Here is a 16,849-nt window from a genome sequence, read left to right on the forward strand (position 1 = left end):
CTACCATGGCGATTTCTACCATGAAGATATCGGGGCGATGTCACTGTGCGCCAGTTGTGCATTGTGTGGCTTTGCTGCTGAAAATTAAAAATATGTTCCACAAATCAGCAAGTGGAGTGAATTTTACCGATTGCCCCCGGACAAGAACAATAGCTAGCTCATTATTTTAGGACTTCTTCTGACATGAGGAAAATTCAAGGTTAGTGAATTTATGTGCTGAAAGTCAGTTTACACTTTTGGAAATCATTATTTATACATACAATTTTACAAAATATCACAAAATACAAAAAGATATGTTTCCATTTCACAAAATCTTTACATCTAGACATAAAACCATACCATTAAATTTTGTTTATAATCAATTATCTTTTTAACTGGCATTTATTTCCCTTTCAATTCTTTCCGGGATCATTCCAGGGATTTAGTTGGTCCAACCTGAACCAATATGTGACCCTTCAGCACAACTGAGCCCCAGGGGTGGAATTTCGTAAAGTGCCACAGGAGTCCAAGTGGATTCTCGCAAGAGAGTTTTGCGAGAGTCCATGGATTCCCGTAAATGGATTCTCGTTGTACAATCTTGCGGGAGTCCAAAAGGTATTATATGTAGGCCTACGTAAATTCAAACAAACAAACTAACAAGTTTATGTGTCATCATATGTCATTGTATCTTTGGCGACTTTTCCTTTATATTTTGCAGGCTTTGAGTTTTAAGGCGTGTTGAACTTAAATGTAAGTTCGCTGAGCCGATCATTTCCAGCGAGTCCACATGGACTCTCGCAATAGGACTTTTGCGGGAGTCTCTGCGAGAGTCGACTCTCGGACTCCCGCCGAAATTCCACCCCTGAGCCCTGAAGTCGCCAATCATCATTTTTGAGATATTCAACCAAAATATTCTGCTTGAAATTAGCTTTAAAATGATGTATATCATGTCTATAGTACTTGACATTAAGTGGTGAAAAATCAATAAAACAGTCAATAAATCCTTTGTTTCCTATTGTTTATTGTTAAGTTCAATGGAGCATATCTCAATAGTGGCACTGGCAACATCCGGGCTCAGTGAGTTGTGGTGGATGGTCACATATAATGTATTAATGACTCGTAATTCATATCATATGCATACTTTGCATATATCAATTTGAGAAAAACTGGCCCTTATTTTACATATTTTCTTTCATTAAATTCACAAACAACTTGGTACAAGCATGGATGTACTAACCAGTAAAAAAAACGTTTTTGATTGCTTGCAAAAGATTAGAAAAGGTTGCCCAAAAATGCTTAAATGTCGGGTTATACAACTTACGTATTATAATAAAGGATAAAAAATATTTTCATAACATTCAAAAATGTTTTTGAAAAACTTATTGCAAATATTCTAACATGATGTTATTTAAGTGCTGACAAAATATTTGCAACAAATGTTTGCTAACATTATTTTAAAATAACATTTTGACAACATTAATTTTTTTAAATGTTGTTGCTGCTGTTTTCATACAAAACAGTTTTCATGATCTTTATATAACCTGACATTTAATGTTATGAAACTTTTTTACCCAATCAAAACATAACTGTTTAAAACGCACAACGTTGTTAAAGTGTACAACAGATCCATTTCCATTGGGTTATTCCAGTTGAAATCCATACACCCTATGAAAGACATGATCATTATCTTCACCACAGGTAATGTAAATGTCATGGAAGATTAATTAAACTTGTGTCTTCCATAGGGGGAGTATGGAATTCAACTAGAATAGCTTATTGTGTCACCGGAAAAGACAATTTTAATAAGATCACCCTTGGCTTGATATGGTTAGGCTGTCGAAACTAATTGTTTGGTTAGGATTGCATGCCACTCTAAATGTAGGGTAGGTTGGATGCAAAAACAGTTAATTTTAGCCATTTATCTTGTGTGATTAACAATAATTGCAAGCCATCTAAAACTTGAATGTCACTAGTTCTTGCGAAAATAACAAATTCTCGATCATGAGAGGATGTACCTTCTGCGTCAGCGTACTTTTCATAGAATAACACGATCGCACGATCTTGACCTTGCCTAGCAACAAGGCATTAAATAGCCAGAGGGGTGTCCAGGTGTCATTTGGATGCCCTGTTTTCAATTTGGACACCCTAAAATTCTGATTTTTATAATGGAGTGAATAGGAAGTGGACACCCTGATTTTGTAGAATAAGGTATTTTTGACCATCTTGGACACCCTAAAGATGCCCCTCTGGCTAATGCCTTAAATGTGCATTAAAACGTCAACAGATAACAAAATACGGATAACAGTCAACTTAATGACGAGCGGTCCGAATTTTGAGCCATACAAGTTTGTGATGAACTAGTGTACAATAGTTAACTATTATTAAGCATGGTTGTAGCTAGCAGAAATAGAGTGCCGGGCGGCAATTTACAGAATTTGCTTGATTTAGCAAGATTTCAACAAAAATGGACACTTTAGGATAAATTTGGTAAAATACACATATTTTTTTATTTTGAGTGGTGGGCTTTAGCATCAAAATGAACCTTCAGTGGTGGTCCAGAAGTGAATGGTGGGCTCCACCGCTACAACCCTGCTACTAAGTTTAAACAATGTATACACCTCAAAGTACGGTAGCCTTAGCAATTAACTTGTTTATTCTCCAAGCAGTTGACTTTATATCTCTTTAGGTATATCCTTGAATAGTTGCCCCCTTCAATTAAACGGCCCCACCACATTTTTCAACCAAGATGTTTAAAAAATGCTGATATTTCCATGCTATCTTGTGTAGCAAGCTTACCAAGGTGCACAAACGATCGCTAAATGGCATCGGTAGTTGGCGAAAATTTGATTGGAAACCTGGAAGTGAACTAGAAGTCATAGTTCCCAAGTTCATGCTTCGTCATTTTAGCTTTTAACCTAATGATTTTAATGGGAATTATCGTTCTAAAAATTACCTCCAATAAACGCCCCCCTTTTGGAAAATGCAATGCCCCCAGGGAAAACAATTCAAGGATATACTGTAACTGTATTTACCTCACCGTTGCTTTTATCACACATTTATTATACAATTAAATAGAACACAAACTTTTTTGTTTTTGATAACATTGTACATTACTTGTCGCTCATTAATATCACTTTTAAACCAACAACACATTCTTATGTAACCAATTTTGCCAGCAGGTCCTGTGCCATGGGCTCTATAGAGGGCACTATTCTATCCAGTTCCTGACCAGTTGGCCTAGTCCTGTCAAGAGAGGGCTCACTAACAGAACCCTTAATAATTATCCCTGAATTAGCAGCTGAATTGGTATCAGCATAAACTGGATCATCCGCAAGTATCTGCGCTAGGAAGTCATCGTCTAAAGTTGGACTCGGAATGCGAGATTCTAAGTCGGACGTTGTGCATCCTATTTCAAGTGCTTTGTATAGTTCATCTATAGTACTACCTAAGTCATCTTTACCGCCATTGCTACTCGACGACATACTGTCTGAAATTGAGCTGAGATCTGAACACGCGCTTGGGCTCGATACCGACGATAAGGAGTTGCAGCGAGGGCGTGCCATTTGAGAAACAGCAAGCAAAGATTTAGCGTCAAGGTGCAACTTGTTTGGACTACTTGTAGAGCTTCTGTCCGATGATTTGGAACTCTTGCTGCTCCACATAGAGTAACGCATACAAAGGCGCCCTCGGGAAGACTTGCTATTAGTGTGGGTTCAAGAGCAGGTTCATTGTTTTTGGTTTTTAGTGCTTGCGAATCAGAATAGCTTGGAAAGTATGTCTTATGCTGATAGTATGAACGCTTTGTGGCGATCTTCCCGGTTGGTCGCACCCTTCTAGTGTATACGTTACTGTTGCCATACCTAATATCAGCTGCACTAGATTTCACTACACCAGTGTGTTTCTTATAAGATGCAACATCTTCTTTATTATTTCCTTCTTTAGTTCTACAAGTCTGCGCATTTGTTTTACCCCTACTCCTGGGGCCATATCCCGAGGTATCCAAGTAGTTTGGAAGGGCCCTCTTCCGTGAGCGAGAATACGACTCCAAACCCGGCGAGGAAGATCGACTTGAACCGCCCTCATCCATACCCTCCCATTTTCGTTCCTTACCAACGTTTCCATCAATGCTCCCAGGGGCAGAATGGCAACTGTTTTCGTTGTCCTCACCATCTACATCAATTATAGACACATGACTTGGAGTTGTCGTTGTTTTGCCGGAACTGGAATATGACTGAAAACTTGATGCTCGTCGATGCCATAGATGAGATAGTCTTCCATTTGGTACTGTCTGACTACAAGTGTCTGCACCATTTGATATCTTTGGAACGGGTGCTGGTGGTGGCGCAGATGAGCGTTTCACACCCCCATTCAGCAACGCTAGTTTTTCAACCAGGTGATCGATGTTTCCTTTGATTCGACCCATTTCCGAGTTCATGGCATCACATCGGTCACACGGATCGCCTTGTCTTTCCAGGACGACAATGTGGATTTCCGAGGCCGGGATAGAGGGCGCTTGGTTCTGCCATTTGCAGACAGGTGTTTCCAAGTCATTGCACTTAAGCCACATGTTCCCTGCAAAATAACAGTAATATAACAGCATTTGTAAAAATTACAATTCTTTTAAGCTTAAGGTACGCATGATGGCAGAAGTTATAAATTTTCCAGTATTGGTCATTTAACTGCAGTGTATTTCTTCATATAATTCACTGATCTAACAAGGAATTGAGTCAAGGAAGCCAATAAAAATATTTCAATGAGGTGATTCTTGAGTAAGGCCAATAAAATATCAAAATGAAAGTTTTTCAGTATTTCCCCTCCCTGGAAAATTCATACACATGGGGTGAGAGGGACACCCCTTATATCAAAGCCTTGGGATCTCCTTTATAGAACCCACACCATTCCTCTTGTGTCAGCTTTGTCAAAATATTTGAGTAGGGCTCAACCGATATGGCATTTGTCTTCCGATATCCAAAATTTAAAAATAATGTTGGGTTTAATTTCTTTGACCTTAAATCTCCCACACAGGGGGTGTAAACTTCAAATAAAGTCACTCATTCAGGTAACCCCATTTGAAATTTGCAATCCATGTGTGATTAAGATTAAGATTATGTCTTCCATAGGAGTATATTGATTTCAACTGGAATAGACCAATATGGCCAATTTCCTGAGTTCTCCCCCTTTGATTTCTATGAATTAAACTTACTGTGTAGTATCTACAATCCAAGAATTGATTAGGACTGTTGCTATACTGTACTATAATAGGCCTAATGTACTCAAGCTTTGACCTTTTTGCTTATAACTCGAGAACGTCGGAGAACGGTATGTTGCAGGTAAGTCAAACTATACTTTTTCTGAATCATTGAGACAAGATGAATACTAGTCACCCATTGCACAGTTCCGCCATATGCGAGGAGAGCCTTGACATTACCTAAAGTTAGGCACCACATTCAATTTGGTCCTATAGAACTATCGGTGCCCGATTAGGTACCGATGACTCTTAACATCACTCTCTGGAGGTATAATAAATTGTATCAAGCATAATAATTAACCGTTGCATAGCGTTATTGTTTTTCATTCAGATAAAACACAAATGCACTGTACAAATGTTCAGGGTACGATAAAAAGTGTCATCGGTACCTCTTCGGTCACCGATAGCACCATATGGCAGAACCATGCAATAGGCGCATGGTATGGATAATGGTTTTTGACCCATGTGTTGACCTTTAATTGACCCTTCCGCCCTTGGAACCACTTTTTAAGTTTGGAAACATGTTAAATCTGGTAATTAACCACCCTTATCACTTCAAAAAAATAGGTATTATTAAATCCCAGAGGGGATGCAAACTAGGCCCTCTTACCACCCCAACTACAGGTAAATTAAGTAATTCTTGGCCAAGCTTGAGCATACCTGTTGCATCCATGTAGCGTACTAAGCGTGTACTCAATGTAAGGTACATATATTATATGCTTTCTTCTGTACCGCGCGTTTATCGCGGAGCCACTAGTGTTCCGAGTGATCGAGCTTGGCCAAGGATTACCTAATTTACCTGTGACTGATTTCTTTATAAACTTTAACTTACTGTGCGTATCTCTGATCCAAGCAATGAAGTGATTAGGATTGCCAATGTACTGTACTATACTGGACACCTCATACACACCACTGGTTTCAGTCTTGAAGTTGTAAGCATTCACATCACTGGTAGGTGCACCCTGGGAGAACTGAAACATCATACAGGACGGTAGACTGCAAGGAGAGAAATAAAAGGTACATTTTGTTATAGGTTTAGAATTGTTTTTAGTGCTGTTGTGCATCCATTGTCTCACATAACGTCAAGCCACATCATTATTTTATTAAGTAAAACATGGAGGCGAATTTAGGTCAAAAATAATGATGTTACTTCTGTTAAATGAGACGATCTAGATGCATGACAGCGGCTACATTTTTCAAGGAATGAAGGGCTTAATATCGATCAGTTCTGTTGTTGCTATGCGCTTCCGATTGGTTTAAATACCGCCTATGCATATCGTGTCGATGCACACGCACTGAACCGTGTTATAGCGTATCATATCACATGGGTAAGAACCAATAAGATTGCACGAGCGTTCTCAAGTGTTTAAGAATAAAAAATACGGCATGTTTGATCATTAAACCAAGGCTAATTAATGCATACTGTAATAATTACTGTAATTATAATATTGATTGCTTGGTGCCAGAAGTGGGAAAGTGCAATATTTTTTTTTTGGCAGCTATTGCACTTACCCACTTCTGGCACTGAGCAGTCAATATATTCATTTATTTCAATACCGGTATTTAATATATGGGTGGGGGCCAAAGATGGCAAATTTGAAATTGAGATCAAGGCAAAATATGGGGTAAAAAATCCAATTAAATTAAACATCACAAAACCTCAGGACTTTAGAACCAAGTATGCCAGACATTTGATGTTTTCAGTATAGGATATCCTTGTATATAAAGTAATAATTATAGTAGCTCAATTTTCAAAAATGCCTCCTTTGGCCTCCATGGAGCAAATCTTATTGCATATATATTATTATTATTTTTGTTTGAATTAATTGCAGGTATTAATGATGTTATCATTTTATTACATTTTATATAATATTACCAGTACTATTTTTTCATAATTTTGTTGCAGTGCAAGCCTGAGTACAAGTAACTGCATTGATTGGATTGAACAGGGATAACTGTATCTGTGATATCGTCAGTCTAACTTTGGTGGACAATAGATGAAGTACAATCAAATACTTCACCAATTGTCTACCAAAGTTAGGCCGATGAAACACTGAGGAGTCCGGATTCCTTAATGCTCTGCATGCTAGCCATGCGCTTCGACAGAAAAAGTTAAAGTTTTGATATATTTTCTCAATATATCTTAAGAACTACTGAATCAATACTAGGCTTGTTTGTACTCATTTTAATGCATTTTTCATGCTGATACCAAATATGGTCATTTACATTTCTGAAATGTTAGAATTTTTAAAAATATTGTTAAACATGTGTCTGCATTCGTAAAATCTTCTGTTTTGACTACTCACCTATGGTATACAAGTTGACACCTCTGATCAGGTGATCTGCATGCTGGACACATCTTCAGAATGGCAGGTGATAACAAGGTGAAGTCTGATGCTAGCTGGGTGAAACATGTCATGGCTTTTGTACACCTGAGAAAGAAAATCAAATATCTAAAGTTGTTTAGTTTTCACATTGCTTTTTCCTGCAGTGTTTTCCTTGCAAATTCGCGAGCGAAGTGTTACATGTAATCTGATTATCACTATGTCAACTGGATCATGCTTTTCTGCACCACGATCAAAATGATCACAACATAAAGTCTATGGCATGCACTACTAATTTCAAAAGGTCTGTGATCCAGTTACCAGGGAGTTTTACAAACGTAATCAGACTTTTTGGTCCCCCATCCAACCAAAGTATTTTTGTTTTATAAGACGTCATCAAACTTCATTTTAAGGTCTGGATTAAGTTTGTGTTCATGAACCAACCTTGAAGGGGAAATTAGATATTTTCTGTAGAAATATTTTACCTAAATCCTAACACCAAATACCCAACAAGTTAATTTGGTCATATGAGACTGAGACTGGTTCGCACAAAATGAGAAGAAATTAGCTCATTTGTATTTTGAGTTATGTCCAGATTCATTGTCTCTGGATCATAAGCTTTAAAATGATATATAACTAGCTAGGATTGCTTCCTCACTTGGTCTTCAAAAGTTGATATTTCAATGAAGAATTCTTTTGCTTTCTATTGTTTTATAACACCTACAGTGAACCTTATCTTCTGTTCTTCCCTGGCGACTTTCCGCTCATTTTGTGAGCACAGGTCTCAAATAACATTTGTAGCCTATAAACAAGAAAGATGAACCCTTTAAAACAATGATGAACATTTTCCCCATATTAGATTCTAAGAGATGAAATCAAAACTCGACCAGCGGTCAACTGCAGGTTCCGGGCAGTTCCGTCCGGTTGGAGCCGGTTTCTATTATTCTAAACAATGGAACGTGGTTCAACCGGTGGTTGAGTTTTGATTCCATCCCTAAGTATACTTACACTGTGATTTCTGAATGATTACAAACACTACAGAAAAACTCCCATCTATATCTAGTCATGAAATGCTCCTCCACGGCTCCACTGAGACGACAAAGTAAAGGCAGCGCAAAAACCGGAGTTTCCTCTTTCCCTAGCTTACAATCAAGCTTCACTTCTAACGCTTTCCATAGTTTCTCTCGTATACTCTCCAAGACGCCCTCAGCAGTTGGTTTTGGTTCATCTTTAATGACTTGAGGATCAATTTGTCCTTGCTTAGCTTTGTCGGCGAGGAAAAGATCTCTGTGTTTAGCGCCCTCTTCGTCTGACATCACTAACCACTCTAGAGCCGCTTCCGCCTCAAGATTGTTCAGACTGATCTGTGGACTAGTTTGCATAGAGTGGGAATGTGATGGGTTACACTGATCATGTGACTGATCATGTGACTGATGAGATCCATTTTGTTGTAATCTATCATGGTTTGTCCTTTGTTTACTCCCCTCTATAACAAAATCTCCTCTTTCACTTGCACACTGAGCTTTATCAAACTCATTGCACAATTCATGTAACAGAGACGCCTCCCCGAGACGTCTCAGACACAACCGTAGACTGGTGCAGTGAACCAGCACGCACATGGACACGTCCAACCAACAGAGGGCATCTGTATTCTGCCATTGGATCACATGATCCTCCCAGAGTTGAGTTCTTAGCTGCGGTAGAGAAGGAACCGTACCAGTATTGGTACTACCTGGAATGCCGTTAGGTATGTGATTGGGTTCGTATGGAGCAGGGGACATGGGGCTTTCTGGAGGAACGCTGGGTGGTGAAGAAACACTGGCTCGCTGCTTCTTTCGTTTTATGACGTTAAGTCTTGAAACACTTCTGGGTATAATCTTTGTCGATGTGTTGGTGCACTGCAGAAAATATAAGTAAAATTTACATCAGATTTAGGACATCATTCTTACTATCTAGTAGATTTGGAATACATTCAATATCTTTTACCCGAATAAGTGACAAATCCGGTTTATTGAATTATGTGTACTTCTGCACATCGGCCCTGGGGCCGGGCAGTGCTGGTCACCACTCACTTTTCCCCCTCACTACCAAACAGTGATTTTAGTATTAGCACACATCACTTAATATCCGAAAACATGTGTAAACCTCATTTTCTCCAAGTTTGAAGGTCCCAATTGATAGTTTCTAGTCATTTTATGGGGCAATAATTGATTCTAATAATCCAACAGTCTTGCGGAGTTTCACTCAGTGACCTCGCCCAATTTGTATAACTACCATTTCTTTTCTTATATGCTGCCCACCACCAAAAATCTGCTAGCTACAACCCTGGAAACCAACCTACCTGAGGACTTTCACAGAGCACCGCCGCCTCCTCCATATTAATCTGCATGATGCGAAGACGACTCTTAACACCGGCGCCCTCGCAGGATGCGCACCATTTGACATCGGCAGCCATCTTGGCTGCATTGCCTAACATCACCTACCAGATGCTGTAAATAATAAAAACAAACAGAACAAAGTTTGGATATTAATGAGAGTCACAATATACAATAACCTAGTCATACATGAATGGTATGTTAAATGTAAACTAGGCTCAAAAAGAAATAATTTTTCACAAGGTCATATGTGACACAATCTGCTTCTTGGGGGCCAAAGGAGGCATTTTTGAAAATTGAGTTACTCTAATTATTACCTTGTAGTAACATTAGGCTAGATCATATGTATACTGAAAACACCAAAGGTCTAGTATGCTTGGTTCTGAAGTTATGAGGTTTTGTGATATGTATTTTCTTATGTATTTTATTGTTTTTTTACTCCATACTTTCGTCTTTATCTCAGTTCCGAATTTGTCGCCTTTGGCCCCATGGACCAGATCGTGTCACATATATCTTAAAATCCTCTCGATAAAAATGAACCAAAATTGCACACAGGATTACTTCAATACTCTAAACACTGGTCAGTAACCAAACAGTTGTCCAACTGACACAACAGCAAAATGCACTGACATGGAACCGCTTCCTCGGCCACATTCACAGCCCAATAATTGGCACCCAACACAAGAAACCTGTGAGTAGGTGGAATAGTGTAGAACAAGACATGTTTCTTGAAGAAAGTGTGTGAAAAGCAGAAGCAGCCCCGTTCTACACTATTCCACTTACTCTTTGGAAATTTTCACATGTGTAAGGATCTTGTACGCATTCTCACAGATTTCTTTTGCTGGGTGCCAATTATTCGCCTGCGAATGTGGTCCATGAAGCTGTTCCGGAAATTCTGTGTCAGTAAATTTTGCTGTTGTGTCAGTTGGACAACTGCTTGGTTACTGACATGTGTTCAGAGTATTGAAGTAATCCTGTGTGTAATTTTTGTTCACTTTAATAGTCAGGATTTTAAGATATGACCTTGTGAAAAGTTTCTTTTGAGTCCAGTTTATGTCCATAGTTCAGAGCTAGAATTTTTGTTGCACTGTGTGTGATAATCGAACTTGATTCTTGCAATAGTTGTTTGCTAAAATCATTTGATTCTCACCCAATCTTTGCTGTATAAACATGAAAAGTTTACGAGCAAGTTTCATTCATATAACAGAATATTGGTAGGAATTGATACGCCGATTCTCGCTGAAATTATAGCCCTGCAGTAGAAAATGTTGTAAACTTAAATATGAAGACTTTTGATATGGCTTATCAAGCTTACTGCATGTGACTCATAAAATTCTTGCACATGACAAAATGTGTATCACCTGTTATTGCATGACATGTAGCTTACATAGTTTTGGGCTATTTTGTGTACAAAACAAAATAAAACAAAACATGACATTTTTTTCTTCCCCCAGCCCCTAATTTACATATACATATACCTGCCTATGACATGATCCAATTGTGTACTAAATTATTAAGCCTACATCAGTGCCAATCTGAGCGGTATAATGACTTGATGGCATTGTACTTCTAAGTTTTTGTACATATGTAAATATACAGCAAATTTTTGCATTGATAAGCTTAAAATGAATTGATGGAGATATGAGCTCCAAGATTTTCTGTTTTACTTTTATTATTTAGTATACAAGTACATGTACTATATTTTTTATCAAATTGTACTTGACTTAGGAGCTCAGAAACAGAGGTTCCCTGGCCATCCTGTGTGAACATTGTCCAATTTAAGGTTGGAAAACCCTAGCTATCTGTTTGCCTGTCTTTATAAGGGGTGTGTGTAGGGGTGTGCGTTGTGTGTGTGTGTAGGGGGTGTGTGTCAAGTAATCAGGGGTGTACATGTACATTTGAATAATATAACTTATTCACTTACAGACATGAATGCAATAAGCTTTAAATGTTGTGCACACTTTAACCAAGGCAACAGCACTTCTGAATTTTGAACCAGTCACTTACAATCCACTGGTCTTACTTTATTACTTACTTGTATGCGTATCAATGATGCACAAATCAAAGAGCAAAATTAAGTCATGAATTTTTCACTCACTTGCTGATGATTTTATAGCTCTGAATCTGATACAAGGAGCCATGGAACTTGGAAATTAAGACTTTCAAACTTTCAAATAGGCCTACAAATTGTATGCACATTTAATTTGTACACGTAGGAAATGTGCTAGACATTAGACAATTTTTCACATCTAGAAGAAGTATATCACGCAGACTATATCAATCGAGTTTGTTAAAGATTTTGGCATCTTTTTCCACCTTATGCAAATATCAAACTTGTGCATCCTAACCTCGTTTATAATGTACATGAACCATGACATGGCTGTTTCACTTGGCTAATAGGGCAAAAACAACATCTTTTGCTCTCATATAGCTTACATTACCTGGAACCTTTCAACCTTTGACTTGCGATCAGCTGATGACCTTTGACCTTCAGTTTACCTTGGCTGACCTTTGTTATGCCTAATAATCAGCTGTTTGGTGTGTACACGTTCAAAACTGACGATGGCCTGTATCTGATGTAAAGCTTACCCAAACACTGGAAGATGATAAAACAGTGTTAAATATGTGGTTAGCACTACACATCTACTGTACATGTATGTATAGTACCGTACACAAACAACATGGCGATTCATTGGTACAGCGGATATCAATATTCAATACAGATTAAAACTGGAACTAACTCATGAACTAGATAAAGAGCACAGAACAAAAAATTACAACGCTGATCTACCAAAATGATAGCTGCCTTCAGACTCAAATGTAACTATCGTGTGCAAATTCGAAGCTACAGTTCTTGAGTAACTTCAGAGAACTCATACCATTACCAATCATGTACCAGTCACTTAGCTGATTACACTGATCTGGTTAAAAATTTGCTCCCTTTATAAAATCAAGGAAGTATGAAGTGCTAGAAAAGTATAATTTCATTTTTATGTAGAAAACATTGACATGTTTGAATTTGATGATATCAATGATGTCACTTGTCAATAATCATAGAAAACATCAATGTTTTTCAGTACATTAACATTGTAAAAATTTAATTATTTAAATTGTTACCGGTATGTTAAAACCCCAGATTTAATTTTTTTTATATATAATTTTAATAAGTTATAGATCCTAAATTTCTTGTATAAATTCAAGGTTGTTACCAGAGAAAAACTGCTATTAAAAAAAACAATAACAAAAACAATTTAACATTCTGAGCTTTTTATTTAAAGCTGGATAAAGTTGTACATTGTATATGGTCATTTTCACGGTAAAGGGTGTAACTTTTGATTTTTAGGGTCAAAATTTCAAACCACTTAAATATGTTTCTGTTTACTGTAATCATGCATAGAAGCAACTTAAATTCCAGTAAAATAGTGTTTCAAGGCTTAAACCTTTTGATTTCTGATAAAAATTTGACATTTCCATAACATTTTGGTTAAAATCTAAGAAAAAATGTATTTTACATAAGCTCAGAAAATTATGACATGAAAGCTGGAATACATGTGAAATCCCATTCCAAAGTAAGTCAACAGATATAAGTTAAATTTTATACCATGTTTTGCTATGTTTGTAATTGCAATTTTGAAAATTTTTAACATCAAGGGTCATTTGCAATGGAAATTTCCCAACCTTAAACATATTTTTTAAGTTTTAATTGGGTTCCTAAAATAATTTAAATGTCTAACTTCATGTACAAATACTACTTGATGAAAGGAACCTCCCAGCCAAGTTTCACAGAAATTGGAGTTATTTTTTAGAATTGGCAATTCAAGCGATTTGTGTTTCGGAGGCTTCAGTTAACAACACAGGTGATCATAAAAGTAAAATATTTGGCTAACTACTACAAGTTGACATGAAAAAATAGGTAAAAAATATCACAATTACCAATTTTCATGCTTTGCTTCTAAGTATTGAATTTCAGTTGTGACAAAAATTAAATTATCACAGCAAGTCATTTTTTTTTTCGGAGGCTTCATGTTTACAATGGTTAAACATGGCAGAAGTAGTTTTTTTGAAAACAACACTGTTGGGATCATCTAAGCTGTTATTTTCTTGTGTGTATTGAATCAATGATTCTATGCGGCAGATATTGCAGATTTATAACATGATAATTTTTTCACCCATTTGTTAAGTATGGTGTTATTTGCATGTGAAGCCTCCGAAACGGGCTTTCTTGGATATCAGTATATTTTTCAAGCATTAACCATAATATCAATTTTTTTTAATTTATGACATTCTGCACATATCATGCAACAATTACAATGCAGATATCAATATGGAACATACCAATTTAGATATGCATAGATGATAATTAAGTTTACTGTTGTTTCGGAGGCTTCATTTGTTTCGGAGGCTTCAATTGTTAACGGAAAGTTTGTATTGGGTCCCATTTTCAAACGGTGATATATATCTCCATGATTTAAAAACAAGTGACTTGAGGATCTACTTTGCTACATTTTGATAAATAGATTGGATGAGCTCTTTTATTTATATTTGCCCAAGCTTACTGAACAGTTTGTTTCGGAGGCTTCAAAAAAGTTAACGGAAAATCGGCTCTTTGAAGTCAAGATTTTATAAAAATTTTAAAAGCTTGCAAATCAACTAATTTTGTTACCCATTTCAAGTTAAGATATCAACTGTTATGAATCAAGAAGAAGTGAAGAAATAACCAAGAATTATGAACCAAAGCTATACCCACAAAGTTTGTTAACAATTGTTAACGGAAAATGAAGCCTCCGAAACGACAAATATAGAAGTCCGGTTCTCAAAAATACAGGGCTGTTCACAATTAAATCTAATGTGGCAGTGTTTACTGAACATATGACCGTACTTTCAGGATAAGAAAAATTATCCATGAACTAACTGAAGAAAACACAGGGTTTTACAAAAATGTTACTGTTTGTTACAGTTTTTCAAAATGGCAATATTAGGTACATTTAAGCATGCTAAAACTGAACGCAGTAACTCCCCGAAGATGATTATGCTACCCAAGGTAGCTGCTAACTAGATGACTTATGTGGCCAAAAATCATGGAATTCTGTGGCTTTATTAGAAAACTACGGATCAAAATGTTAAAAATCCAAAGTTACACCCTTTACCGTGAAAATGACCATATTTTAAATACTGTTGCTTCCATTGAACAGCCAGGGACATATATTGAATTAACATGCATTGCTAGCTGTTCAATAGAAGCAAAAACTTGTATTTAAAATGTACAACTTTTTGATTTTATAAAAACCTCAGAACTTTTAGTTTTTGTTGTTGTTTTTCAATAAATTCAATTGGTAGCAATTTTTCTCTGTTAGGCCCTTCACAATTAAAGCTTAGTTTCCTGTTTCATGGTTGAAAACAAGGGATGAGGCGACTTTTAATTATTAATTATCTATTATTTTCTTTATTTTAAAGCAAGTGGTCGCAACCTACATCAACCCGTTTTGACAAGGAACATGCATTTAATTATTTTACAACTTTGTTTGATTTTATACATAAGTAATGGTACAATTATGTTCTTTGTTTAATTATCATTATAGTGGATATGATCAAAGTCAGAAAGTAGCAAATAGAAGGCATTAAAAGTTACTTTAAAAGAGAAAATCCAAAATATAGATAAAATAATTAAATATTTTGCAATTCTCTACTTTGGACGCGGGCGGGAAACAGGAAACTAAGAATTAATTGCAAAGGGCCTTAAAAAGAGATTCCAACTTAACAAGAAAGTTAGGGTTTATAACTTACAAAAAATTAAAAAAATTAAAAATTAAAAAACCCAAAAAACATTTTGTTTTGAAAAAAAAATGCAATTGCACCCAAAACAACGCAATTTTGGCCGTGAAATGATATGCCCTCCTTATTATATTCGAGCATATTTATCAGAAAAATTGTGATAAAATGCACCTGTTTTTAGCGGCTCAGAAAAACTCTGAAAAAAATTGTTTTTGGTTACCGTCTTTTACAGACCATTACAATTTGGTATCCCTGGTCCTGGAAGCTGATAATATTTACTATCATACCATCATAACCTGGTCCTGCTGGGCGCATGGCATGATGTATAAAATCACATCAAATCATTAAACGCAAAATCTCGCTAAACACACGCCAATAATAAGGTAATCCAGTTTTCAGCTTAATGGCGACGTGAAATTATTTAGGGTTGTGCAGTGCAATTTGCTGTTGAAGTCCGTACACTTTTGTAGTGTCACACAGAAATTGATTTCATTTGCACATGTGCAAGAATCAAAAAAATGATTCCTGCAAATAATTTTGCAAGAATCATGATTATCAAGATTTATTCCTCGCACTGCGAAACGAAATTCCGTATCATCGGACTCGCTACTAACATGGTAATTTTTACAATGTTTAGCTTCAGCCTAGTATAAACTTCGCTTGAAATCACGCTTTGTGGTTAAGCTTAAAAATTGCCATTCAATGACATTGCATTGCTGCTGTTGAATGAGCATGATGAGACGAACCACGAACCTTCCAATTTTATTTCACTTTTTCTTTGACTTACCAATTACACAGGAACAATAAAATGCTGCAGAATCTACTCACCATCAAGATTGTAAACGAAATTGGCAGTCTTCAAACTTCCCAGCACCATGGTTTCTTCAGAAATATACAGAAAAACGTAGGAATAACGATGCGAGAATCCGCATTTTCAAGGCAAGGACTCACGAGTGTGTATGATTGTCCACAGTCTGAGTTTATTCCTGCTAGCCACCCATACCAACTGCAGACTGGGTAAAAGACTATGAAAAGTAACAGTTACGCAGTGCGGATAGTGAACATCACAAAATGGCACCAATGCAGTATTTTATTCTTATTTTACTACAATGAAGATTTAAATAATATAAAATGAAATAGAAAATAATATA

General features: G+C 36.6%; 1 protein-coding gene across 1 annotated transcript; it reads right to left on the reverse strand.

The window, feature by feature from the left end:
• Window positions 1-1,114: 1,114 nt before the first annotated feature.
• Window positions 1,115-16,641, reverse strand: LOC140162471 (uncharacterized). The gene is given in 8 exon segments (XM_072185710.1): window positions 1,115-3,602; window positions 3,605-4,551; window positions 6,060-6,223; window positions 7,534-7,659; window positions 8,560-9,449; window positions 9,893-10,040; window positions 12,368-12,522; window positions 16,527-16,641. Coding segments are annotated over 6 exon segments (2,709 nt in total). The 5' UTR covers window positions 10,007-10,040; window positions 12,368-12,522; window positions 16,527-16,641; the 3' UTR covers window positions 1,115-3,134.
• Window positions 16,642-16,849: the final 208 nt, after the last annotated feature.

This window comes from Amphiura filiformis, chromosome 10 (genome assembly GCF_039555335.1).
Source record: "Amphiura filiformis chromosome 10, Afil_fr2py, whole genome shotgun sequence".
Classification (NCBI taxonomy): Eukaryota; Metazoa; Echinodermata; class Ophiuroidea; order Amphilepidida; family Amphiuridae; genus Amphiura; species Amphiura filiformis.